Genomic DNA, 26,312 nt, shown 5'->3' on the forward strand with positions numbered 1-26,312 from the left:
CTGCTAGTGGTGCCTCTCTCTCCCAGTCTTTACACCCGGTCAGTTACAGAGGCCTTTTAGTGATTTCACTTTATCTTACAGACAAACACTTGAGTTCTTGGAGACGCAGCAAAGCAGATGTGAAAGCTGAGAAGAATCTATCTACACCTTCCCTTGTTAACAATGGTGGACAACATGGAGCCAGATCTGTGCTGTTCTGTTTCTTCCTACACCACACAAACAGGAGATGACTAACAATGGGATCTGTGGGATCTGCTGCCCCTTAGCTGTTGCTTCCAATCAGAACAAATAATAATACATTATTATCTGATATAATCTTTTAAAGTTATTTAATTATTATCTGATTATCTAATAATTAAACCAAGCTTCAATTGAGGTGCAGTACCATTTCATTAAAATGGTACAAGCAGCAATAATATTTACTTTGTTGTTTTAATTCTTCTTTTTCCCAGCACATAAATATCACATACATCAAGTCAGATTCAGAGAAGGACTGAAGACATTTAGCTGGATTCACAATAGACAAAGTTCCGAACAACACATTCATTGCTTATGACAGCTCTAAATCTCTGAGGTGATGTGAACTTCAAAGCACCAATGACAACATAATGATTTCAGTACACAGTCAGAGCTGGAGCTGTTGGAGGAATTAATGCTGTTTCAAATCTTTAAGTATTTCTTTCTTTTAAAGCAAAGAAGAATTTTGGAAAATATTTTGCAGATTTTTTTTTTAGATAACTTGTTTTAACAGTTGTTTGTTGCAGCTTTTGCCACTGGACATGGTAAAAACATCAATGAAAAGGTTTTCTGTGGAGAAGCTTTCCACTTTCTCCCAAGCAATCCGAAAGGAACTGGTCCATTTTGTTTAATCATTCCATACCTACTGCTCCAATGACAGTGAGCCCACCTGGTTCAATAGATCAACGGTTGGGCCACTGTGAGGGATTTTTTGAAGTCCATTTTTATGATAGTGGTCTGCCCCAAGCACTACTCAGCACTACTTAGCTCTCACCGCCAACCATGTAATTGCTACAGAGCTTCTCTCCCTGGACTTCTTCAAGAATACCTCTGAAAGCTCTTGTTTTCTTCTGTGCTAGAACGAGAGACAACTTAGAATCCTTGGAAATGTTTACAAAATCAAATTATTTTCTGGTCTGTCCCACCCAGCACGTTGCAAGAGAAGCCTGTGCCCTTGCAGAACATTAATATCCTCTCATTTTCTTCTCATTCCAAGCCAGTCAATCTCCTAATGCTTTTGTTGTAAGTTTTAGTGGTCTGCATGTCAAGTAGAGGACATTATCCCAGTAGCTGTACAGTGATTATCTGGGCTACAGCAGTTATTTCTGAATGAAAGTACTGGTAAAATGCCAAATGTTTTCATAGAGATCACTGTTGTGCTTGATAAATTACTGGGTTTTCTGGTGAGTCCTAGGGCTGCATACATATATTGGCAAAACAAAACAACATTCAGTAACAAGTAGAGGTTCACTAGGTCACACACTGTCGAATTCAACCCTGAAAAGCACAGAGATCCTATTTTTTAAGTCTGCTCTTTTCTGGTTCTCTTCACTGTGACTAATGCTCTCCACATCTCCCTTGATACAGCAAGTTTCTTAAATTTCCCTTTTTCATATATTAAAAGGAATGTAGACCACAGCTTTTTAGAACTTGCCCCAAACTCTTAATGATGGTGTCATATGTGCTTTACATTAACAGACCTGCACATCGACATTTCCTATGTTCTGAGCATTTGGAAGTTAATTAACTTTAAATTCATTACAGAATGCTGAATAGACTGTGAGAATTTTGAATAAGAATGAAACTCTGATAAAAATGAAAAATGTTTACTTTTCAAATGTCTGACACACATAACATTATTTATCTCATACTCCCTCATATATTCTTTGTTTCATTTTTTCAATGATTCCTATAAATTTAGGAAGAAACCTGTCTCTCACAATACGATACTCAAAGAAGAAATTGATTTCTTACAATATAGATAAATATGTTGCTGTCTGTTAATAAAGAGTTTCGAAAGACTAAATTATTATGACACGGGAAAATTACTTTAAATTGGTGGCATCTTCAAGTTTTCTTTATTAAATCCTACCTTCTCCGTGGTGAACAAACAATTTTCATCAAGTGATAGTTCATAAGAATAGTTATGATTTGATTTCAGCTATGTTTTCTGGGCAAAGATATAACTGAGTTTACAAATAATTTCAGAAGAATCAAGACCTATTGCATGTAGGGAGGACCTAGTCTTATATTTTAACTCAACTTCTAAAAAATAATTATAAAAAGTAGGTTTCTACAATCAGGGTTCTGTTAAGAGCAGTAGAAACACAAACAGAGAATTCCCTACTTTGAGCAATTCTTAAGCTGCTACCCAAAACCAGAAAGTTTTATAAAATTACAAATTTGGGGCCAAACACAATAAAAGCCAGACAATCCATTCTTCGGAAACTGTAATAATTTTGATGAGAGATGGAGGGATGTTCTTGTTTTCACTTCTCTGATTCTACTAATATATTACTGTAATTCATTAATTCAGGGTCAGACAATGAGCCTCTGAGCAATTATTCACATGAATAGTCTCACAGAATTCAATGTCCTCATTTAATGTGCCGTTAAAATGGTACATGGGTGCATCTAACTAAAGCAAACATTAATTCACTGCAACACACAACAGGTAGCGCTGCAAAGTCTCTAATCTCAGGCACTTTCTATTGAGAGAAATGAGAAAAGAAAATGGCTTCATGAATTTGGCTTGTGCAATAAAAGATTCTACTGAAAAAAAACCAAGCCTTATATCATATTCAGAAAAACAGGAGACTTAATTTTTTTTCATAATTTTAGAGAGAGGACGTTGCGTAGTTTGGATAAATTCAATGCAATGCCAAGAAAGGGAAAATCTAAGATGCAATCCTAAAAATTCTTAAGCACTACACTGGAGAAGTGTAAGGAGGAAGGAAACACTGAATCAACCGGGCACGTGGGCAACTCCATCTCACTTGGGATCTCACTTACTCTATGTTGATGGCAGCCACCACAGCCAGGCACCTTGTACACAAGAAGTACATAAGTACATAAGAAGTAATATGAATCTCTGTTTAAGTACAGCCCAACCTCAGTTCCTCTTCTCAGGGGAATTAGGTGTTCTCTTATTCCTGATCATGTCTCCTAGGCCAACACTGTTGAAATATATACATTTTAAACTCAGATAAACAAAATGTCATTACGTTTAATGTGATGATGAAAAACTGGATCTAAAGGACATATTTTCTACCTGCCTCTTTATCTTTCTCTACTGCACAGCTTATGACCAGAATTTTGCAGGCAGGTTTAGGATGTTGCTTGGAAAATGCCATAAACCCCTGAGTCACAAGCTAAATGTCTGAAACCACCTCCATCTGCCCGTTTCTTTCATATATTTTTGGAGTACACATTGCTAAAACAGAAGACAGAAGAGACAGAGATGCTGCTTGATTGCTTCCACACTGGCTCAGTTCACGTGCTTTGTTGAAGGCAGGCTTCATTTTGCCATAGTATTACACAGAGAGATTTGGAAATGCATGCTACTCCCTGGCTTACCTAGCAGCCTGGTGACTTCCTCAGAACAAACAAAATCATAGAATCATAGAATCATAGGGTTGGAAGGGACCTCTGGAGATCATCTAGTCCAACCCCCTGCCAGATCAGGGTCACCTACAGTACGTTGCACAGGAATGCATCCAGGCGGGTTTTGAATGTCTCCAGAGAAGGAGACTCGACCACCTCTGTGGGAAGCCTGTTCCAGTGCTCTGCCACCCTCAAAGGAAAGAAGTTCCTCCTCATGTTGAGATGGAACTTCCTATGCTCAAGTTTGTGCCCATTACCTCTTGTCCTGTTCCCGGGCACCACTGAAAAGAGCCTGGCCCCATCCTCCTGACACCCACCCTTTAAGTATTTATAAGTGTTGATAAGATCCCCCCTCAGCCGTCTTTTTTCCAGACTGAAGAGACCCAAATCCCTCAGCCTTTCTTCATAAGAGAGGTGTTCGAGTCCCCTAATCATCTTGGTAGCTCTCTGCTGCACCCTCTCCAGCAGTTCCCTGTCCTTCTTGAACCGGGGAGCCCAGAACTGGACAGAGTACTCCAGATGCGGCCTCACCAAGGCAGAGGAGAGGGGGAGGATGACCTCCCTCGACCTGCTAGCCACACTCTTCTTGATGCAGCCCAGGATGCCACTGGCCGCCTTGGCCACAAGGGCACACTGCTGGCTCATGGCCATCCTGGTGTCCACCAGGACTCCCAGGTCTCTTTCAGCTGAGCTGCTCTCCAGCAGGTCAGCCCCCAACCTGTACTGGTGCATGGGGTTATTCCTCCCCAGGTGCAGCACCCTACACTTGCCCTTATTGAATTTCATAAGGTTCCTCTCTGCCCAACTCTCCAGCCTGTCCAGGTCTCTCTGTATGGCGGCACAGCCTTCTGGTGTGTCATCCATCCCTCCCAGCTTTGTGTCATCAGCAAACTTGCTGAGGGTGCACTCTATCCCCTCATCCAGGTCATTGATGAATATATTGAAGAGGACTGGACCCAGCACTGATCCCTGGGGAACACCACACATCACTGATCTCCAACTGGACTCTGTGCCCCGAATCATGACCCTCTGAGCTCTGTCTTTCAACCAGTTATCTATCCACCTTACTGTCCATTCATCAAGCCCACTCTTCCTAAGCCTCCCTATGAGGATGCTGTGGGAGACCGTGTCGAACGCCTTGCTTAAGTCAAGGTAGACCACATCTACCGCCCTCCCCTCATCTATCCATCCAGTCATGCCATCATAGAAGGCTATCAGATTAGTCAGACATGATTTCCCCTCGGTGAATCCATGCTGAGTACTTCTGACAGCTTTCTTTTCCTCCACATGCCTTGAGATGACGCCCAGAACAAGCTGTTCCATCATCTTTCCAGGGATGGAGGTGAGGCTGACCGGCCTGTAGTTCCCTGGCTCCTCCTTCTTGCCCTTTTTGAAGAGTGGAGTGACATTGGCTTTCCTCCAGTCCTCAGGCACCTTGCCTGTTCTCCAGGACCTTTCAAAGTTGATGGAGCGTGGCCCAGCAATGACTTCTGCCAGCTCCCTCAGCACTCTCGGGTGCATCCCATCGGGGCCCATGGACTTGTGAATATCTAATTGATCTAATTGATCCCTCACTCGATCCTCCTCAACCCAAGGGAAGTGTTCTTCTTTCCCCATTACTTCCCCCAATGCCTGGGACTCCTGAGGGCTGGGCTAAGCAGTAAAGACTGAAGCAAAGAAGGCATTCAGTAACTCCGCCTTCTCCGCATCCTCCATCACCATGGCTCCTGTTTCATTCAACAGTGGGCCCACAACTTCTCTGGTCTTCCTTTTGCTACCAATATACTTGTAGAAGCCCTTCCTGTTGAGCTTGACATCCCTGGCCAGATTTAATTCCAAGGCGGCCTTGGCTTTCCTTGTTTCATCCCTGCACGCTCTGGCAGCATTCTTGTAACCCTCCCAAGGGGTCAGTCCCTTCTTCCACTTATTGTAGACTTCCTTCTTCCACTTGAGCTTTTTCAGAAGCTCCTTGCTCAACCATGCAGGTCTCCTGCATCACTTGGCCGATTTCTTTCTCTTAGGGATGCACCAATCCTGAGCTTGGAGGAAGTGGTCTTTGAATATCAGCCAGCTTTCTTGAGCCCCTTTGCCTTCCAAATACAATTACCTGACCTGCAGGCATTGCAGGAGTCTCAAACCTTTGCAAGTAAGATACCAGCTAGGCCTAAAAGTCACTGCATATTTCGTTGCTCATCAAGAATAGGGTATTCAATACATTTTAGAGAGATATGTCCTTCATGGCTGAAGATAAAGGCTAATGAGGCCGGAATTAGCATAGATTAACATCATCCGATTTTAAAAGCTGTTGAGGGAGTGTGAATCTAATCCAAACCCCAGAATTCATGCCTCTCATCACCATCCCACGGTACCACACCTGAAAGGATCCTCCCCTGCCTCGTGTTAATTTGAGCCAAAATATTAATTCACTCCCCAGGGAGCATTTCTTTGCTATGTTCTGTACTGAGGTATGTATAAATCAGACTGACTATTAGTTCAGTAGCTGGCATGCAAATGCCAGGTATTCATGGAACTATTAATTGCCATTAACACCGGACTATGTAGTGGGGAACAGAGAGACGTAGAGGTCTTATCTCCTAATGTATTTTTGTAGTCAGTGATGTTCTGTAGTCAGAAAAAGATGTTCCTCCAGTGGGTGATTAAGAGCAAGCACCTGATTCTGTATTCTGAAGTGAACTTTGTAGACTGTCAAAGCCTGTGAAAATCCTGCAGCCTTCACCAGAGTGAAGTCTCCCTTTATCAGTACCCATTTTAAGGCCCTGAGGACAAAATCTGTGGAAAAAGGCTCCCAAGATAAATCAGGGTTGAGAGAACAAGGAACATTCCTTCTATAAAGTGTGTTGCATTACAGTCATCGATAGGTGTTATTTTCATAAATAATAATGCTCTATGCATTGTTGTGTCCATTAAAGGTCCATCCTTCCTCTTCAAATGTGTAATAAATATGGAAATATATGTAGTCTTTGTTAATCCTCAGTCTTTTCTTTACAAAAGAATATTACAAAATTATAGCAGCTTGTTACTTCTCCTATCCATAGTCCTGCATGGGAATTAGTACATCCAATGGCTTATGCACGAGACACAGTATTGGGCTAGAACCCCAAATGCTATATAGACCACTTAAAATAGCCGTGTCCTACCACATTGGAACCCTTTCCTGTAACATTTCTTGACAAAAAGGCAAGCAACTGAAGAGAAAGGAGAATAATCCACTGATAGTACCCCTTTAGCCTCTGAAGTGCAATGTGTGTTTGAATCACTCAGTGAAATTCTCTGTTACAAGCAGTAGGACGAAATTCCACAAAATACTTACAGTTCTTTGCATTAGTAGAGGAGTTTCAGAACAACCTATCCCTTCATCATTAAAACTTGATTCCATATTGATTATGTCTTCAATCACCTCTTCCATCTGATAAAATAATGTTTTAAGACCAGTCATTACAAATAATAATGGAAACAATGTTATTCTTAAAATACAGAGGAAATAACCTTGAGTATTTATTACATCAATGAAGCTGAATTTCAGATGCTTATGTCTTAAAATTCAAATAATTCAAGCACTTTTACACAATATTCACATTTTTTACTTCTTGTGAAAACAGTTGTGGTTTAGCAAGTTACTTCTTTCCTGCCAAACACCAGCCTATTCCCCTTTTCTTAATCCCTTATTGCAGCACCGAGACCAGGTGGCAGGAGGAGTGCATTGCTAAGTTGTAACTGTGATCTATCACCTTCGTCAAACGTGTCATATCCACAGTGTATTGTTGCATCAGTGCAGGAGGGCTGAAAGGAACCTGTGGTTCTGCAAGAGCGTGAGTCGCCTCAGGTTCGGCGTTACACACTGCTCTCCAGATTCAGCAGGCAGGGGTTTGTGTTGTGTTTGGCAGTGCACTGGATACTTCTCCAGCCAGCCTTCTGGTCCCACTTTTGTTCTAATCTGAATCAAAAGCTACCAAAGCAGATGGAATAGCTAATTAATTCATTACTTGGGATGAAACAGTGAATACTTTGCAGACATGTAGACATATACAGATTTGGACAAGGTACAGCATGAGTTTTCAATGATAATTTTGGTCTGGTTCCATTCACAAAATAACTTTGGGAAAGATCTCATGATGAACCTGTCACTGTTAAATCTACTGTCGGCAGGGGCAGTTGAGTCGTGCTCTGAGGCTTTTCAGGCAGCTCTTGGGAGCTCTCTGAAGAGCTGCAGCTGAAGAAAATGTAGAGGGCCCTATGCAAAGAAAGAAAGTATCACACAGGCCAGGGACTTTTCAAAACAGAATTTTAGGCTGTATGGCCCAGCACGGCTCATATGTGCACTCCTCGCCCTCTCCAAAAACCAGACATTTGCCGTCCGAGGAGTTGTGCCCACACTTATGTAGGAGAGTGCTGTCTGGGCCAAAAGGATGCCAGGAAATGCCAGCAATTAGACAATGTGAATGAATACAGTTCAGTGCACCAACCCGTGCATCGGTTCTGTATTATCTACTAATATCAACTAGGAAACTGCACTGTGCCAGTTGTCTCCCTGAGGCTCCGGGACGGGATTATCCAAACTGTTGGAGTGATACCTACAAGGGTTTTGGCCTGTGCCAACTATCGCTCTCCCAGTCATCACCATGAACAGCTGAGGAGAGTGGTTTACAAGCAGATGTCTTGCTCTCAAGGACAGAGAGTGGTACTAGGGCGACACTGGTTGTTCCTCACCCAAAGTGCCTGAGAACAGTTCCAGCACAGGTCACTTGCCAGCACAGAGGTGACCACAAAGGCCTCCACGAAGGCCATCGAAAACAATCGTTGCAGACTAGTGGCTCCAGTAATCCATAAACCTGACATAAAATGGCAGTTGTCAATGAAGAAGGAATGGAGGGGCCCCAGATGAGCTCTCCAGGAAGCGTTGTTGGGTTTATTTTTTTCAGTTTCCTCACACTTAACTGCATAACGTCCAAATGCTCTAAGGGGTCACGGCGTATTTGTAAGATTCCTCTGTTCTGTTAAAGCCCAAGATATTATATAGTGTCTCCATTTCTTATTTCTGTAGGAATTCCCCTTTTACCTAATAAGCTCTCTCTCTTGAAACCTATTGAAGTATTAAAGGCCATAATGATCTACATCTCACACTGGCTGAGAATCTGACATTGTATAATAGCTGTACCTCTATTAAAATCGATGGTGGCACTAAAGTTAGCATATCTACGCCAATTTACCCAAGATAACCCATATATAAATATATCAGCTGACTGAAAAATGAACGAGCGATTCTTTCAGTTACATCCTTTAGGTAATCTGTATTTAACTTTGTTATGCAGCTAGGATAATACTTTTAGACAGAAATAGCTCTCGCCTGAAAAAAACTTTTTGCATTGCAAAGTACATATTCAAAAAATGTACAGCAATATATGACACATAGATAAAAAGATGCAGCAGTACATTTTAACTGGCAGTAATTTAGAGGCCTAGTCATGCAATAAGCTATTCACAGGCATTCAAGGGAATCACGCACACAACCCAAAAGGATTCAGGGAGCAAGTATTGCAACCAAAGGCCCCGTGAAAGTGAAGAAAGTCATCTCTTGCCCACTACCAATACAGTGTGGGTCGTGTGATGCTTTCGTAGAAGTACATGAAGCCCGTTTCCCCATTCCTTTCACCATCCCAGCCCTACCGCATTTTCATGTTCTCCTCCAAGGGCCAGCAGCTTGGTAACGGGGCTTTCTGGTGTGCCAATATCGCTGACCGGAGGCATGTGTCCGTTTCTTAAAATGGAGGTCACTCCCGCAGGCTGGATTGTGTGGGAGTGGGACAGGGAGAGCGTCTGGCTGGACAGCTTGGTATCGAGGGTCAGGTACTGCTTCACCTGGTGCCTCTGGCTTTGCTGTATGTGGTATCTAGACTGATTTTCCAAGTGTGTTTGTACCTGGGAAAGAAACGAAATAATTGTTGAGTTTCAAGTTACTGGTACCAGTAGTTGCCCATATGTTCACTTAAAAAACTCCGAAAGAATAGAGTCAGCTTTAAGAACACTTGGAGAGTTTTTATTATTAACCTTAAATCTTTTTTTTTTTTTCAGTTTTGCACCCTTACACATTTCTTATTTGCATACTATTTTCCCCTAACACAGCTGAATAAACCTTTGAATAACTATTTAAAAAAAAATAGAATTAGAAAAGATAAACATGATCATGAGAAAAGACCAGAAGTATGCTACACATTTTCCTCTTCTCATTTAAGAGTGATCTCTGTTGAAATCACTCATCATTACAATCAAGTTAATATCACAGTGTAGTTACTCTTTTGTACTAGGAAGAGTAAATAAATGCATAAAGAAAAACATAATCCAGCTAACTTCAAGTAATATCAACAGCAGCAGACATTCACTCATACCTAAATGCATATTTTGCTCACCTTGTAGTAAGTACGGTCAGATAAATGAGGCATTGCTGCACTTTTGAAAAAAAAAACAAAAAAACAAACAAAAAAAAAACAACAACCAAAACCAAAACCCAATAAAAATAAAGAGTTCAAACTATAGTCCTGGATGACCGTTCACTGTCCTCAAACTGCACAGGATCCTTGAAGTGCCTCTTGAGGACAGATCACTTTTTGAGTTGGTAGGACTTTATAAACTGAGTGGTCATGCCAAAATGGCTAATTGAGTAAGACTTTGGGCCATCCTTTGATTACAGAGATTGACAGTTGCTACTTCAAACAGCTCCCATTTCAGATCAATGTCACATTCCTGCAATTTAACTACCAGAGGAGCACTGCATACACAAACCTTACTGTCATTTCAGCCCTGTGGCTTTCTCCTCTTCCTATGGCATGACTGGTCACAAATTTCTTGCGATAAATTTTTCTCAAGTGGCCTCTGTGTAAGCATGATTAATATTTGTTAAATAATAGCAAGACTTGCTTTGCAGCCCTTTTTGCTCCAAAAAAAAATTCAGTCATTTAAACAAACTTCTTTTTAATTCCCCTAACATACATAAGCAGAGATAAATAGCCCATAAAGGGGGGTTGCATTTAAATTAGCTGTGTTTTTGTACAAGTACCTACTTTATTTTTAATAGTGTTACAGTGACATGTCTAGAATTATTTTAATTTTGTTTCTTTAAACTAATTTTATAATAATTAAAAAAATGTTACGCCATGCAGTAATAAATATAATTTTTAATGCAAGTCTTAACATTATTAAGTAATATTCCATTAAAATATTGATATAAAGTCTTAAAAAAGCTGTTTAGATTTGCCCCTGTTTTATGTTAGGAAAGTATGCATTCCATGTAAGGTTTTAAAAACTACATGTGTATTTTGGGCTGGCTTAAATCATGATATTACTTGTCTTAACTGAGATCTTTGTGTTAGTTTTAGAAAGTGTATAACGGACTGTTAATTTAAGCTCTGATTTATCATGTGTATACGGGTACGTGTAAAACCATCCCAAATCATTCAGATTCTTATGCATCTATTTACTCCTTCAGCTTCAGTAAGACTTAAGCTCATATTGAAAGTTAGACACTCAAGCAGTTTCTTAAATTAGAAGCCAAACATGAAACCTACTGCATGACAGTTTAACAAGAGCATCAGTCTTAGGTGAAATGGGATGTGCTGAGGGAAAGAAAATATCTCCCCTTGTACGTCTGGAGCAGGGATTTGCTGTGCACCCTTGTTTGCTGCTGCTGTTTCAGAAGCACCCGGGGACACTTTGTGCTTGTACCTTTTGCACCCTTGCACTGCCTAAACCGATGAAGATCTAGTTCCAGCAGTGCAGAGCACTGCAATCAACAGCTTTGAAGGCACAGTTTCTTCGTATGGCATAAATGGGAGTGGAATCAATGCACCGGCTGCAAATGCATCTTCTGCATTTCAGCCCATCTGGTTTTTTCTCTTAAGTGAAGCTGGTGATCACTCCGTAATGAGCAACAAATTGTTGTCTTAGAAATTCTGCAGGTCTACCTGAAGCATGAAATCCAGGATACCAAATATTTTCCGATTATATGGGAAGCATTAGAAGTTTGCAGTGTCCAAAGTCTATACTACCTTGTTTCAAAAGTTTCTTTCAATAAGGAATTTTAATAAGGAAGTGGGTTCTGCCACAAGAAGATTGCTGAAAAGTCAATGGCTTGCTTTTTTCTTTCTCTGGACTTCAGATTGCCAGTGGCAGACTGAAACCTCTGTGCAGCCCTTTTTCATAGCGAACCACCACAGGATCATCCCACTGGGGGTGGGTTTGATCTGTGAAAGACAATCAGCTAACTGCTGACTAAGTAAAAAATCGAGTTTCTCAGGAGTGCTTATTTTGTATGATATTCTTTCAGTGCTTATATCGTGTCAGTACAGTACTGAGGTTCCACAAACAGGAAAAGATTTTAAAGCTTCACTGATGGGATCTGTTGCTATGGTTTTGCAAACCTCTCCATCCCCTTTACTGTGCCGGTTGCAGCCATTACAAAGCAGAACCATTGAGGTTAAAAAGGGATCTATGCCCTGATTTCCAAAAGTACCTAAAGTTGCAATCCCTGATCATCTTTATATGTCTAAATAAGACTTAGAAGTCAATGCTAATAAGAAGTAAAGCACTTCTGAAAGTCAAATCACTATGTAGAGACAAAGTAGAGCTAGAATCCTGCTTTTATGACTACACTGCTAGTGTATAATAAATGGGGAAAAAAAGTCATGCTATGCCAAAGGAATACCAAGATTGCAAGTCCAGCTCTCAAAAATTAGAAATCACTGTTAAAATTGCCCATGCAACATGTGTGAAATAAGGACAGAAACTCAAAACTTAATAATTTTATGAAATCAGATAGTCCAGTGTCAAATACTGAGTATGATTGGTTTATCCTCCACTGGAGTGCTGGATGACTTCTAATCTCAGTAGTATTAAGCTAAGTTTCAGTTTAGGTTTTCTGAAAGTTTTAGATGATGTAAACTCTTTAACTATTGCCGTAATTACAACCATTCAACATGACTTGATTTTGAGCTTCTTTTTAATGGTATAAAACAGGGTGGCCACAGAGGTTGTGAAATCTCCATCCTTGGAGATTTTCAAAACTTGACTGGACAAGGTTCTGAGTACCTGAGGAAGCAAAAGAAAACTAAAAATAACCAGGGAAATTTGAACTGGTAGTCTAAATATTGAAACTCTGGACAATCATTAAGTCTGTGAAAAAAAATGGTATCAAATTAGGGGTTCAGTGAAATAAACACAAAAAACAAAAGAACTGAAAGATCACTCCCCAACTTAAGTAATCCCACAAGTAAAACAGCCCAGATCGACATGCACTCAGCTGCTTAGAGACCTTGACCATGTGCTTAGATCCACCAGAGAAGGTCTTTCCAGAGAAAATTGAAGAAAAAAAATATTTTTCAGAGTAGAAGCATCCTTATTTTGCCCAATAATCCCAGTAGGGTATCCTCCAGCAGTATTGGGAGACTAATTTTCTAATTCTTCATCTTTTGAGGAGTTCACATAGTCTGTGAGGACATTTTAAGTTGAGGATCTCTGAATCTTTTCAGCCTAGGAGCCCTTCCGTAGATAAAATCATTAAAGCTTCTTTGGACCGGGGACCTGCAATGTTGATGATGACACACCCGTTACTGCCACAACAGTCTGAATATAGGGTTTTCTTCTTTTTTTTCCTCTCTCTGAGTCAATCATTTGTTTAAAGCAGAACAGCTTTAAAGGAAGACCCTGAGATGGTTTTCAGGGTAGAGCACCCAAGAAGCTGTTGGCTCTGTGGAACCTGGGTTCTCGCCTCTGACACTAATTAAACAGTGTGATTTAATAAAGCATATCTTCTAGCTCTCAGCAGACGGTTTTCTATTAAATGTCTCTCTGCCTTCCTATTTTTTTCTGAAACAGATGACATTGCTTGTTGACATGCTTGATTTCTGGGAATCCCTAGCAGAAAGGGGCACCTGGTGACCACCTGATGATCCAGATCCCGACTCAGACAAGCCTCAGACAGAGCTCAGGACTTAGTGTTGTCCTACTGGCATATCTTTTCCATCTCTTGGTATAGTCAGTGACCTGACCTTTCCTGCCAAGTGCTCCTGAAGTTATATAGGCTCTTTCCACTATTGTGTGTGCAAGACGTAACCAGGTGACGAATTTGTGCAGATGAAGTGCTGGTTCTCCTCCCAGGTATTCTCTTGCAGTGGCTGTGGCCATGTACTTTAAATGCTAATTATTTCAGATTATTTGAGGAGTGAAGGACAGCATAAAGTTCAACAGTTAATAGGTTATCCGCTCCCTCCTAGGCACTACTTTTTTCTGTTATCTGGCTTTCCTAATCATGGTGAAATTAAAGCCTATTCAGAACCAGAAACATCAAGCATGCAGGGAGCCAAAAGCATCCAGCCCAAACTCAATCATTACAATTCCACCAGAACGAAGTTAGAACAGAAATGAACACTTTGAGATGGATTTTGTAATCCAGAAAATACCCCAATGCACATGTAACTGACTGTACCTATTTCTGTTTTATGTCTCACTAACAAGCCAGTTCTGAGAACAAGAACATAACAGCCTTTCAGAATTACAGTTGCATATTCAAACTTCTTCAATTGTTCTTTCTAATTTGAGTGCACATCATCATGTTGTAAAGCTGCGGTAGAGTTGTGTAATACCTTTTCCCACGTTCACGCTAATTTTACTTTCATTTCTAATATATTGCACAATGGCATAACTAGGCCTTCAATAGTTTATTTAAATAAACTATTTTATTTGCACACTTGCTGATGAGATTTTTTTCCCCCCATTAGTAAAATAATACCTAGCATGCCAAAAGTAAGAAAGAGGGCATATTTAGGGGACATAAAGGAGGGATGGAACAATGTCAATGATATTCCAGTAAGTAGCAGTGCTACGTCCTGTATTGATATTCCACTAAGGGCAAGCGGGTTATACTTGTACTACCAAGGCTGCTTAGCCCAACATCAGTCCTGGGAGAAATAATAGGAAAACTGGAAAGAGATTCAATTAATAAATTATTAAAGGGTAGGAATATAATTAATGCTAGTCAACATAGTTCTGTGCAAAATAAGCCTTGTCAAACAAATCTACTGCTGTTCTCTGATGAGATTTCAAGTTGGGTTGCCAAAGGTAACGATGTAGGTATAATACACTTCAACTTTTGTGTGCCTTTTGACTTAGTATCATTCAATATTCTAATTAAAAATATAGCACTACACAATATCAATAAAGCGTGTTTTAACTGGATTAAGAATTGGCTAACGAACATGCATAAGAAAGTAATCAGCACAGGCTCAGCATCAGAAAGAGGGGTTCTTCTGTCTTGTACTACTCAACCTTTCCCTCAATGATTTGAGGCTAATGAAAAATAAAACTGACTAAAAAGAATAAAAATTTTTTAGAGTAGTGATCCCATTGAAAGAAAATGTGTTCCCAGTCAGCCAAATATACATATGCATATGCTGGAAGAAGAAATACAGGCTGCAAGAATGGAGAAAACTGAATGGAGAAAATGCTGGAAGCAACGAGTCTGTAAAGAATTTGGGGTTGTAACAAACCAGCAATTCAGAGGGAGTGTCCAGGTGATGCTATAGCAAGAACGGGAAAACGGCATAAAGGAGGTAGTGAATAGGAGCCTGGCTTTACTCTGTTTTTATTTATGGCTCAGGAGAGATCAATAATGGAATCCTAAAAATATTTCTACCCCAAACATTTTTAAAACACTGTCGAAAAACTTGAAAGGATGCAGAAAAGAAATATGGAAGTAATTGAAGACCAAGGAAGGGGTGTTTCAGTGAAAGTTTAAAGAAGTTCAGCTATGTTCTTATTGAAAATTGTGAGATTTGTGGGAGATGCTGAATGTGACAGAGTCTTTCAGCTAGCACAGAAAGCGTGGCAAGAGCCACTGGCCACAAGCTGATGTTAGGCAAGCTCGTATCGGAAATTATGTGAGTGAACAGTGAAATACTCAAAAGGAAATGCTGTAACTGCTGGTTCCTTCAAACTGAGGGTCGATGACTTTCTGGAAGAGATGCATCAGCCAAACCCAAGATATACTTTTATTAACACATTCTTGGACTCAAAGCGGAGTACTAGGATAATAACAGAATGGAATACAAAAGCCTGTGATTCTACAGGAATTAAGAGGAGTGGTCTAATAGCCCTTTCTGTGTTTAAATGTTATGGGGTTTGTATCTGAGAACTAGCTACTATAATAGCAACTTTGTTGAAAATTCACTCTGAATTTAAAAATGTTTAAATCTCTGCTACAAAATAATATGCTTAAATATGGTCATAGTACGCTGGACAGAACTCAGTAGACTTTATTGCAGTTTGTCATTTACGCTGGATGTTAATTTGTTCCAGTGTTTTTAATAGCTTTTGAAGTTAAATTTGTCACCCTGATGGGATCACATGATTTATCATTAGTCCTGAACAAAACACCTCTCTGAAACTGTTTGAGTTATGGGGCTTCATGTTCTTTTCAGCCCCTGTACCAGAAAATAAGCATCTCATTATGAACTTTTTAATTATTAAAATGTTCTGTAAGTACCCAAAAAGTCTAATTCCATTTTAAGATAAGAAACACAGTCACAACACAGACTATTTTAGCTGTTTCTGAGGAATTTCAAATGGATTTTGAGAGTTAGAAAAAAAAACATTTTTGATGATTAAATAATCCTTTTTAACTACTATTACAAATGAACATCAGTTGTTTGTTTGTCCTACTCTTCCTATTAAACTTTTTGAGAAAAGCGTATTTGTGAAATTATTTCATAATAAAATGAAATTTCAATTTAACTTAGCAATTATGCACTTCTGTTCTATCTTAAAAACTATCACCAAATAATGTAGCTGTTCACTTTAATGTTTAGTTTATAAAAGCATGTGTGATTATGTCAATTAATAACTTAAGCTAAACATAGTAATTAATTTTTAAATGTGAATATTTTTCTTATTGGAACTTTGATCTGACTAGATGAGACCTTCTCCATTAATATGCATGAAGAGAGAATACAAAGCAAAAGACATCCAGTCTGGCAACTCAAAGCTGTGTTTAGTTGATGCCTTATAGAAGCTTTCAAGTAAAGAAAAAATTCTCATGTGACTCCAATGCACTGTTTTTCATCTTATTTAACCTTTGACATCATATTCATCAGGAACTTGTGAATGTTCTTTCAAGGGTGAAGAGCCTGAAGAAGAAACATTTTCAAGTTCTTTGACAAAGGCCATGTCTTCAACAATGACTACTGCTTCAGTATTTTGGTATCTCAATGTCTAAAAATAGCTGATAGTTATAAACGTGGGGTAGGATGGGAGCATTCGGAAATTATCCATCACACTGGCCACCATTATGAAAAGCAAGAGGAATGTGGGAGCAAAAGAACTGCAGAATGGAGTTTGAAGAAACCAGTACTGGGTAAGGAAACTTTCTCTGCACAGCGTAGGCAGCAGAACAGGGTTTCTCTTGGGGAGAGAAAGGCAGCAGGGCTCAGGGCTGTGGCTATTAGAGGCTGGATCTTACAGCTAGCCATTTCCTGTCAAATCCCTCTGCAGACGCAGGGATTTTGATAGCGTTTCCCCATTGTGGTATTCTCTAGCACTCGCTGAGCAGCGATGGAGCTCACCCTTTCAGGTATTCCTCTGTGCTAACCTCCTTGTGCAATCAGAAATGAGTTGGGGGAAGCCAACTACCTGCACTGGGCAGCTACAGAGGCACTATCAAAGCAAGCACTTCCATTTGCGCCAGTATACCTGAGACACTCTTGGCTTCTTAATTGAACTCCTGCAGTTAAGATACACACAGCTCTGATGGCTCCTTATCCATCACCAGCTTGACTTCTGAAGAAATGATCCCCAAGGTCTTGAGGTCAGCTTGTCATGTTTTAAAATAACAATGAGTCTCGATGACTTTGTGGTCTTCGCTGGCAGAAAAGACTCAAGTTTTTAACATTGCACTATAAAAACAGCCTATAAAGTAAAGCAAAGCAAACTACAGGAAGTATTTTTACAAAACTATCCCTTTGATTTAAGTTAGAATGTAAGCTGAAAATCTAAACTGTGAATAAAACCAACCACTACGGTTAATAGGCGACACAAGCATAACAGTGGACCACAATCAAATTATGAAACCCCAGCTAATATCCTTACTTTGACTCTGCACAGTGACCTTGTCACAGATCTCATTGATTCATGAGATCTGTGAATATAATAAATCTTCACTGTTCCAGTTCCTCTTTATTGTTGGTGTTATTAAAGGAGAGAGAATGTGACTCTTGCATTTGAAGAATGGAAAGAAACTTTTTGTATGGCTAGCTATGTTTAAAAAGCAAAGTCCTGATACTTTTACTTAACTACTTGTCTCTATCTCCAGAAGTTATTCAAATTAGATCAGTGAATAAGATGTTATTAAAAGGAGAAGAATTTCCTCATGTTCAAGGAAAACCAGTTTCGAATATGGAAAGTACAATTATCTGGTTTCTAGTTAAAAATCTTCTGCTAATGAACTTCTACCAGTGCAGTTTTTTTGGTCCTTGTAGAAGAAATAAAACAGCAGTATTAAAAGTTCTTCTGTATTTGTCAACCACAACAACTAACTCAGACCTACAAAAATTAGAGTTATAGCAGCATGGGTAATCCATAACTAGATTATGATACTAGTGTATGATATTCAGAGATCCAAGATTTTCTGAAAAATATCATACATCAAAAAGAAAAATATAGATTTCAAATAGATCCAAAATATAAGATTCATATAACACAGGGATCAGGAATAATGAAAATGCTTGCAGACACGAAAGTTTATATTTTAATGCCAGCATTTTCAACTATTTAACTTCAGATGAAAGAACTCATAAAAGATAAAAGATTACAGTAGATTATGAAGATCTATATAGTCTATTTTGTTATCCATAGGTAAAGTCTGGAATATAGGTCTAATGTTGGAGAGAACCAGAAGGTATGTGTACTACCTTTATGTGTAGATGAGAAAGTCAGGTGGCTGAACTTCAAAATGAATGAACCAAAGAAAAAAGGTCAGTGCTACTTTAGGAAATTCCTGAATATTTTCAAAAGACTCTGATTTATTCTTTAATTTCTAATTGTTTTCCTGTGACAACTATAATTTTCTCACTTGTATCTCACTTTAAAGGTTAACCAAACTCAGAGAGAAGTCAGCCTTAAAAACTATGAAGAGCAAGAAGTAACAAGTTTCTCATTGCTACACATTTTTTCTGGCTCCCCAGGTGAGCAGACACCGTATCATTTGAGATGCAGTGACGGCAGTAGCATCCCTCCTGTTCAATTACAGACAGCAAAACAATCCTAGAAGCTAGATCTAAAAAGTGTGTTTTCCTGTTGTGTATGGATATGGATATCAAATATAATGTGGAAAAAAGTACTGACATTTGAAGACAAAATGGACCAGGAGGATTTAAAAATTGTAAGAGGAGAAAATAGTACTTTGGCATTTGAGTATACCGATATTTCTGGCAGGGCATATGTCTTTTTGTCCTTACTTCTTCATTCCATTGGATAAGTAGTGTTTGCACACAAATAATAACATTTATAATGCACTTCCAGTAACTTTGTCATGTTTTGGCAGCCCAAGCTAAGAAAGAAAAAGACAAAACCTGAACACAGCAAGCCTACCTCTGGCATGCTATTCTTCTTCAAAAATAGAGTACGTTCAAAAGGTTTAGTGATTTGGGATAAAACCACTGGTTTTACTTGTTTCTAATTTCTAAAGATTCATGACTGTATGCCAAAGGGACTACATCAACTTCCCCCCAAAAAGTGAAAACCATTGGTTGAAAAACTTGATCTGTTTGTTAAAAGCGGTAACAATTTCACCACCAGATGACAGCACTGTTTATTGCTAACCCCTTTTTGTGTGTTTCAGTCCTCCCTCATTCTGAAAATGAACTGTGCTGAGGTGTGCACCCCCGAGCCCATGAACTGTAAGACCAGAGGAAACAAAGCCAGTGGTATAAGGTGGTTTGGTGAGGTAGTCACATCAGGGAGGCTAATCTGTTTGACGAGTTATTTTAAGTCTGTGAAGGGTTATAGCTTCTGTAAAGACACAGACAAAACCAGCTTCAGCCTAAGAAATGTTCTTTCTATTGCTTTCCTCGGTCTCAGAATGATAAAGAGGGCAAGGGGGGAAGCTTTCAAAGTAGGCATCTTAGGCTCAGCCTCACAACACGATTTTTGTGAAATCAAGGCAGCAACATCATTTTGAGCCAGCTTAGGATCTGGCCACAAAGTGTGCTTTCATACAAGGGGAGCAGATTGGGTTAGCTGACAGCAGTAGGTGGCATTTCCGTCAAAAACAGGAATGGCACATCAAGGGTAGCTATATGAGAAAAAAGTAAGAAAAAATATTTCTTATTAGTTGTTAAGAGCATTTTTTTAAATCCTCCTGATCCATTTTGTCTTCAAATATGTTTTATGGCTGCAAGTGGCAATGAGTCTGACCACGTTCGTGCTTCAGGATGCTGTTGACATGCTGTTCGTGGGGGTAGCAAACGTTGTCTTCAGCGCTTGAACACCAACTACAAATCCGTATATTCTTTCGGCAATACACTCCCACTTACATTCTGAGAGTCATAACAGTGGATTTACAGTGCAGTTATTATGTGGTCCTTGAAATATTTTAATAATTCCATAGGATTTATTTTTGTCACTATTCTTACAAATAAGAGTTAAATAAAGAGCCTAGCCATTAGTGAAAAAACACTGAATGTTGCCAGAAATTATAATGAATATAATTTTTTACTGAAAATGGCATAATTCATTTTGAGGAGTCTTTTCTGAACTATAGTTTTGTGTGTTCGAGTCTGAAAACGTAATTTTCAGCCAAGCGCTGACGAATATCTGCTAAAGAGGAGAAGGGAAGCAGAGAATTCATTCAGAGAACACTTATAGAGTGCAAGGCTGCAAACATTTATGTTTTGCTGTGCTCTGTAGTTGACTGGAAATCTCACAAAAATAGCATAATTGATACTTTCAGTACTGAACTGAGCAAGCAGCCTTGGCTTTTGATGTATATTTAAACTAATCTTAGTCCATAACATGTTCCATTCAGCAGTAACTGAATTGTCAAAAAAAAAAAAAACAAAAAAACCCGAAGATATTAATACCACTTCTAATGTACAACAGATCAAAATTCAGTTCCTTTTATAATCACTTAAATTCTGAAATCAGACTGGAAATAGCTTTAGAACAAGACCTGCTGTAAAAACACCATAAATAGAATCAAAACGCTGCCTAGCAGAAACAAGTCCATGTCCTTCAATTTTAGAGTTGTACTTTACGGCATTTCCATTTCAATTCAGGTACAACAAACATTTGTGCGCTTAGACATTACAGAACAGGGGGTGGAGGAGTGACATTAGGGTAAGCTCAAACTACTCAACAGTTTTCAGCCAATATCCACTAAATAAAAACATGTTAATTAACAAAAGATGATTGATTTTTCTAGGATTAATCAAGAGAAACTCCCACTCAGTTTAAATGAGAGCTCTGTGCGAATATGTAATTAAAGATTACTCTGGTAAGTCATTATTAAGAGTATTAATCATAAGCTGTATTGTACAGAGCAAGTCTTTCAAATGCAACGGTCCTAATGTGGAAAGGAATGTACAAGTTAAAAATAAGTTAAGTTAGAATTGCCTAGAAAAAAAATTGCCATAGCTATGTATCTGTGTGAAATCTTTCTGCCCCCCAAATTAATTTTTTTAGTTGAAAGTAAGAATATTTAATAATGATAATGGTATTTTAAAGAGTCTTCGGTATGTTGCCACAGAACTTTCATCAGGAAAACATGTCACTGTTTGTACTGCAACAAAGCAGTGTGCTGTGAATGTTAACTCTAAGATTTAGTGAGTGAGCTTATTAGTATTAACAAATTTATTTAATTATCAAGTGAGCTAATTAGCATTTATCGGCACAGTCAGTAAGCCATGTTATGGAAAGAAGTCAAAGGGTAGTCTCTTTGGTCTGCCTTAAGAAGATGGCAGAGAAAACTGCGATTGCATCACACGTGCAAAATAAAGCAGGAACCGATTAGCCTGATTTTCATCACACAGTGAAAATGCAGAAACGTTGGTTTGCCAGCATAGTTACCTATCCGTAGTAGCTGGATTTCTATCAGTTTTATCACCTCCACAAAACAGCATTGCCCCAGAGGCCAGGAACCCGAACACCAGCAGGGCAAAGAAGAAAAGACCAATACAAATCTGGCCATGAATAATGTATCTCACTGTTTGTGTGTATCCAGTTGGTTCGAGGGAGAAAAAGGAGAAGTGGTTCGTAAGGGTATTTCCTTAACTCTGGCTGGAATTTCAGTTAAAGAAGAAGAAATGATACAGCACTTTTAAGGAAAGAAACTTCCTATCTGTGTCTTAAATGCATTATTAACTGAAGAATAGATGCTGAAAGAAATCAATAGTGTAACAGTATGGCCATGTTAGCAGTTTCTTTCAATCGTTTTGTCAGTCTGTCATCGCTGTTGCCATTCAAAAGGCCACAAAGCCCAAACACAGAGGGAGAACTCTTCCTATTACAGTCTTTTATTATTATTATCTAGAATGAGCTACTTATCTTTAGCATCAAACAGTAGGGTAATTCTCAACCCGGTTCACAGTCCTAGTTGATTCAGCACTGTTTCAAAGTAGTTTAACAACACAATTTACTGTGATTTCCTTGGGCTCATTACCTTTTCCTTGGTTGTATGCAGAGCACATATGTAAGAAGGTTACATTTTGGTAACACCCTTATTTTTCTCAGTCCAGTCCCGATTTTACCCTCAATTGGTGGCCCTCAGGACCATCCCACTCAGTTAACAGATGCTTAGGGACGTAGTTTAGTGGTGATTTTGGCAGTGTTAGGTTAATGGTTGAACTTGATGATCTTAAAGGTCCCTTCCAACCTAGACAATTCTATGATTCTATTCTATAAATGCTTGCCAGAGTGGGGAAGGCTTTCTTACAGAAAACCGATAGGAAAGACAGCATAGGTAACTGTGGCCTCAGACTGTAGCTGTGCTGGTCTCTAAGCTGTTTGTTTGCCTTGTCTCTCCTTCTTTGACTACAGCTGCATGAGTGCACAGCTCACTGGTACAGACAGGACGGTCTCTATAATGGGCCAGAATTTCCTTCCCTAAAGATTACAAAATTCCACTACTTGAAGTGCAGAATTCCCTCCCCATGGCTGGATTTCCAGTAGAAGAATTTAGCTTGTCACATCAATCTATGAGTCTCTAGCCAAGCTAAATTTAACATGCATTTTCAATTTCTGAAGCAAGACTTTTATGTCGACTACTAAAGTTTCTTTTTTACTTCCAAAGGTACGCTTTACATTATTGTCGATTTTTCTCTCTTCAAAAACATTTATAGTGCGGTTGAGTTGAAATTTACATTTGACAGGGAAAGTGAAAAGGTCCTTTTCAATTATGCCACCAGCCCCCTCTTCTCCTGCATGAAGGTCTCCGTAAACCTTGAATGAGAAACTAAGCATAGCAGTATCAGTGGAGAACACTCAAGTCACCTGAGATTTGCAGATGCCATTATCCTCCTATTTGCTGGAAGGCTTTGAGGCAATGTTCAGAGTAGTGGGAAGAGCAGAAAATACTGACTCAGGATGAATAGGCGCAAAACAAGAACTGGGTTTAATATGATTACAAAAGAGGAAAACACTATGACTAAGAAAATTAGAAAAGTTAGACCAACTGGCTAGAATAGGCTGATAATCTAAGTAGAAAAAATTAGAGCTCTATAAAAAGCTGTCAGAAGACTAAGCAATGGAAAGAAAGTTAAATTCAGCTTCTACTTAGAAGGTATTTTGGGTATCCCTCTATTCCTAGCCAGAATACCTGAAAGCAAAAGTAAGCCCTTCGCCAAGAAAATAGAATAAAACTGTGAAGGAAAAGAAAGAAGAATCTGTCATCATAATGAAAACTAAACAATCTTCAGAGAACAAAAGGAAAACCAAGATAAGGCAATTACACAAGCTGGGAAGGAGACAAAACAATAACATCCAGAGAATGCTGGAACATAATAAGAAGAAATTTAGTCCCTATGCCAGTTTTCTGGTGGATAGTTTACTTAGGTGCCAAGCCTAAAGCTGGCCCTGGCAGCAAGCAGCACAAAGCAGTGCTGCCGTAATAAACATCAAGGACTGGAGTTCCCAGTTTGGCACAAGAAAATGTCCTGGATGTTTATGTCAAAGAAATGTTTAGCTATTAATCGAAACAAAGAAATACAGCAACTATGTTCAACATAAGAAACAAGCTTGGATGCAGAAAATCCTGATTAGCTCACTTTCTGTATTTGCACAGAACAAAGGATCCTGGTGTTACAGCTGAAGCTGAAGAGACCACAGGAGCACATCAGAAAGTCCTTTACCAGCCTGGGCTGCGGATCATACAAAAGACTGCCAGCAAAACAAGAAACAGTGATACTCCCAGCAGGACTTTTTGATCATCTTATGGATCTAAAGTTGACCTGGTTGTTTTGTTGCTAGGGTTTTCTTCAAGATAAAAAATTTTGGGCCAGACAGTGAAATAGCAGGCAAAACATTTAAAGCTTTAACTGCTCCATTAAAGCAAATCCCAGTCTATCCTCCCTCATAGCCAAGAAGGCAGTACCAGCAGTACAGTTTCACTGTTTAGAGGATGTACACAGAAACTTATTTGAAATAGATTTTATGGCAAAGTGTGCAAGGTGTGTGTCCGCTGTGCACAAACTGCCATGGGTGGGAGGGGAAAGGTGTCTCATGGAAGAACAGCCTGGACCGACAGCTAATTTGGTTATTAGCCATACTTTAAATACTGAGAAGTAAGGGACCTAAGGATGGTTTTTTGGCAGAAGATTCAGTAAAAGCCACAGAAAACTCCATGGTAAACATTTATTCTCTCAATCCCGATAAACGGATCTCAATTTCAGTGTACCAGGTGTCCAGTAGTCTTAGGATTTAGACTTCAATAATGACTGTGTATTACAAAAGAGATGAACATGGATATCAGTTTCCTAAACCTACGTTTAAAGCCCACCATCTGGGAGGTCTGATATAAGACACTCGGATTCCCTTGATGTGACAGATACAGAAAAAAGTCTCCGCATAGAAGCAAGGCAAGTCAAAATGACTCATGGTACCAGGGACTGCTGTACAGTAAAACTCTAAGTCTTTTTACTGTAGGCTTCAGATCAGGACACCGTCTCTGAAGAAAGTGTGTGGAGGGTAAGCAAAAGAGAAACGCTGGTAAGAAGGTGAAAACAGAGGATTACAGCAAGAAGTGGCCTGCACAGCACTAGGAAATAGAAGTCTACATATAAGCCTTCGTATATATGACCATTAACACTCTGATTAAGGGCATAAATTCCAGATTCTGTTTTACAGCTGTACAGTAAAATCAATCAGCATTAAAATAGAGTATATAGAGTATTGTGGATTAGAAAAAAAAGGGACCTTTCAGAGTTATGACATTCTCTACTAGTAATCAATGAAAGTTGAAGACCATGTGTCCGTCCTCCCAAGTCAGTAGCTTTAACGACACAGTGAAGACAAAAGGTGGACACAAAAGTAGTAGTTGATTTGAGGTAGGGTGAGAAATAAGTGTTTAACAAATATTAATTCTCAAGATTCACTTAGTTCCTTCCTTTTTTCTGTTCCTCTAGAACTTTTTGTGCTTGCATAGTTTTTTTATTCCACAGTTACGTAGCTTTTATTTAACCTACTTATTTCCAGTTCCCAAATTTCCCCTTAGCTAAGCAGGAGCTTACTTTGTCTCTACTTACTTCCATCTCATTCGGGGAGAGGGTGAAAGTGGGGGGATTGTTTGGGTTTTTTTAATCACTGCTTATGGGTACAAGAATGTCTTTATCCTTGCTAATACCTTTCTAGGCTCTGATCCTGCAAGTACCTACACTTTTCCCATTTTATCCTACAAAGGGCTTTCACTGATTTCAGGGAAATACTTACATGGACAAATGATTGTAGGACTGAAGCTTTAAGCAGTAATTGTCATGGGCACCCTGCATTAGCGAGCTACGAAACAAGTCCTTAAGAAGTGTACCACGCTTCGGTGGTATGATAAAGAAGTCACATTTTATGCCTATTTACATTACTGAGAATTGATCATAAAAGCTTTTTAAAAGGATTTGCAATTTCAGTTTATAGCTGTAAAGTATTATGAGATCTCATCTTCTGCTTTTGAAACCAGTAAAAATTTTGACTCGCCAAAGAACGTGTATGTCTTGGAAGAAGCAAGATGACAAGCTGGCATTTCTTGGCTTAAGTTAACATTCTTTAATCACCAGACCATGCTGTGGCTCCACTACACTGGGTTCTTCCTGAATGGAGCAAAACAGTCATGCTATTCATAGGAAAAATCACTCTTTCCACAACACTTGCCAGTAATATAAATTACAGGGGACTGGGACTCAGGAGTTCTGCGTATTCAATCCCTACCCTTGCTGCGTTATTCTTATATGGCCTTGAGTAAAATATTTAATCTATTTTCCTTGATAATTGTGAATAATAATATTTATGTATCACTATTATGGTATCTTTTTCATTCTGGAAAATCTTTGGGGAAAGGATTATTTCAGTCTCACTGGAACAACGGCACCTCCTCTTCACTGGGACCTCTAGTTGAAACATCTCTTCTACTACTCCTACTCCTACTACTAATC

The 26,312-nt window shown here is 39.2% G+C and overlaps 1 protein-coding gene across 2 annotated transcripts in view; it reads right to left on the reverse strand.

Annotated features, from left to right (window-relative positions):
• Positions 1 to 26,312, reverse strand: part of TFEC (transcription factor EC) — a 73,407-nt gene that overhangs the window by 32,837 nt on the left and 14,258 nt on the right. For both annotated transcript variants that reach the window (XM_054225017.1, XM_054225009.1), the window contains exons 2-3: positions 9,307 to 9,558; positions 6,953 to 7,048 (exon numbers count right to left, since the gene is read on the reverse strand). In XM_054225017.1, coding sequence (XP_054080992.1) covers positions 6,953 to 7,048; positions 9,307 to 9,387 — 177 coding nt within the window. In that variant the 5' untranslated portion in view covers positions 9,388 to 9,558. The remainder of the gene's footprint in view (positions 1 to 6,952; positions 7,049 to 9,306; positions 9,559 to 26,312) is intronic.

This window comes from Rissa tridactyla, chromosome 1 (assembly GCF_028500815.1).
Source record: "Rissa tridactyla isolate bRisTri1 chromosome 1, bRisTri1.patW.cur.20221130, whole genome shotgun sequence".
NCBI classification, from domain to species: Eukaryota; Metazoa; Chordata; class Aves; order Charadriiformes; family Laridae; genus Rissa; species Rissa tridactyla.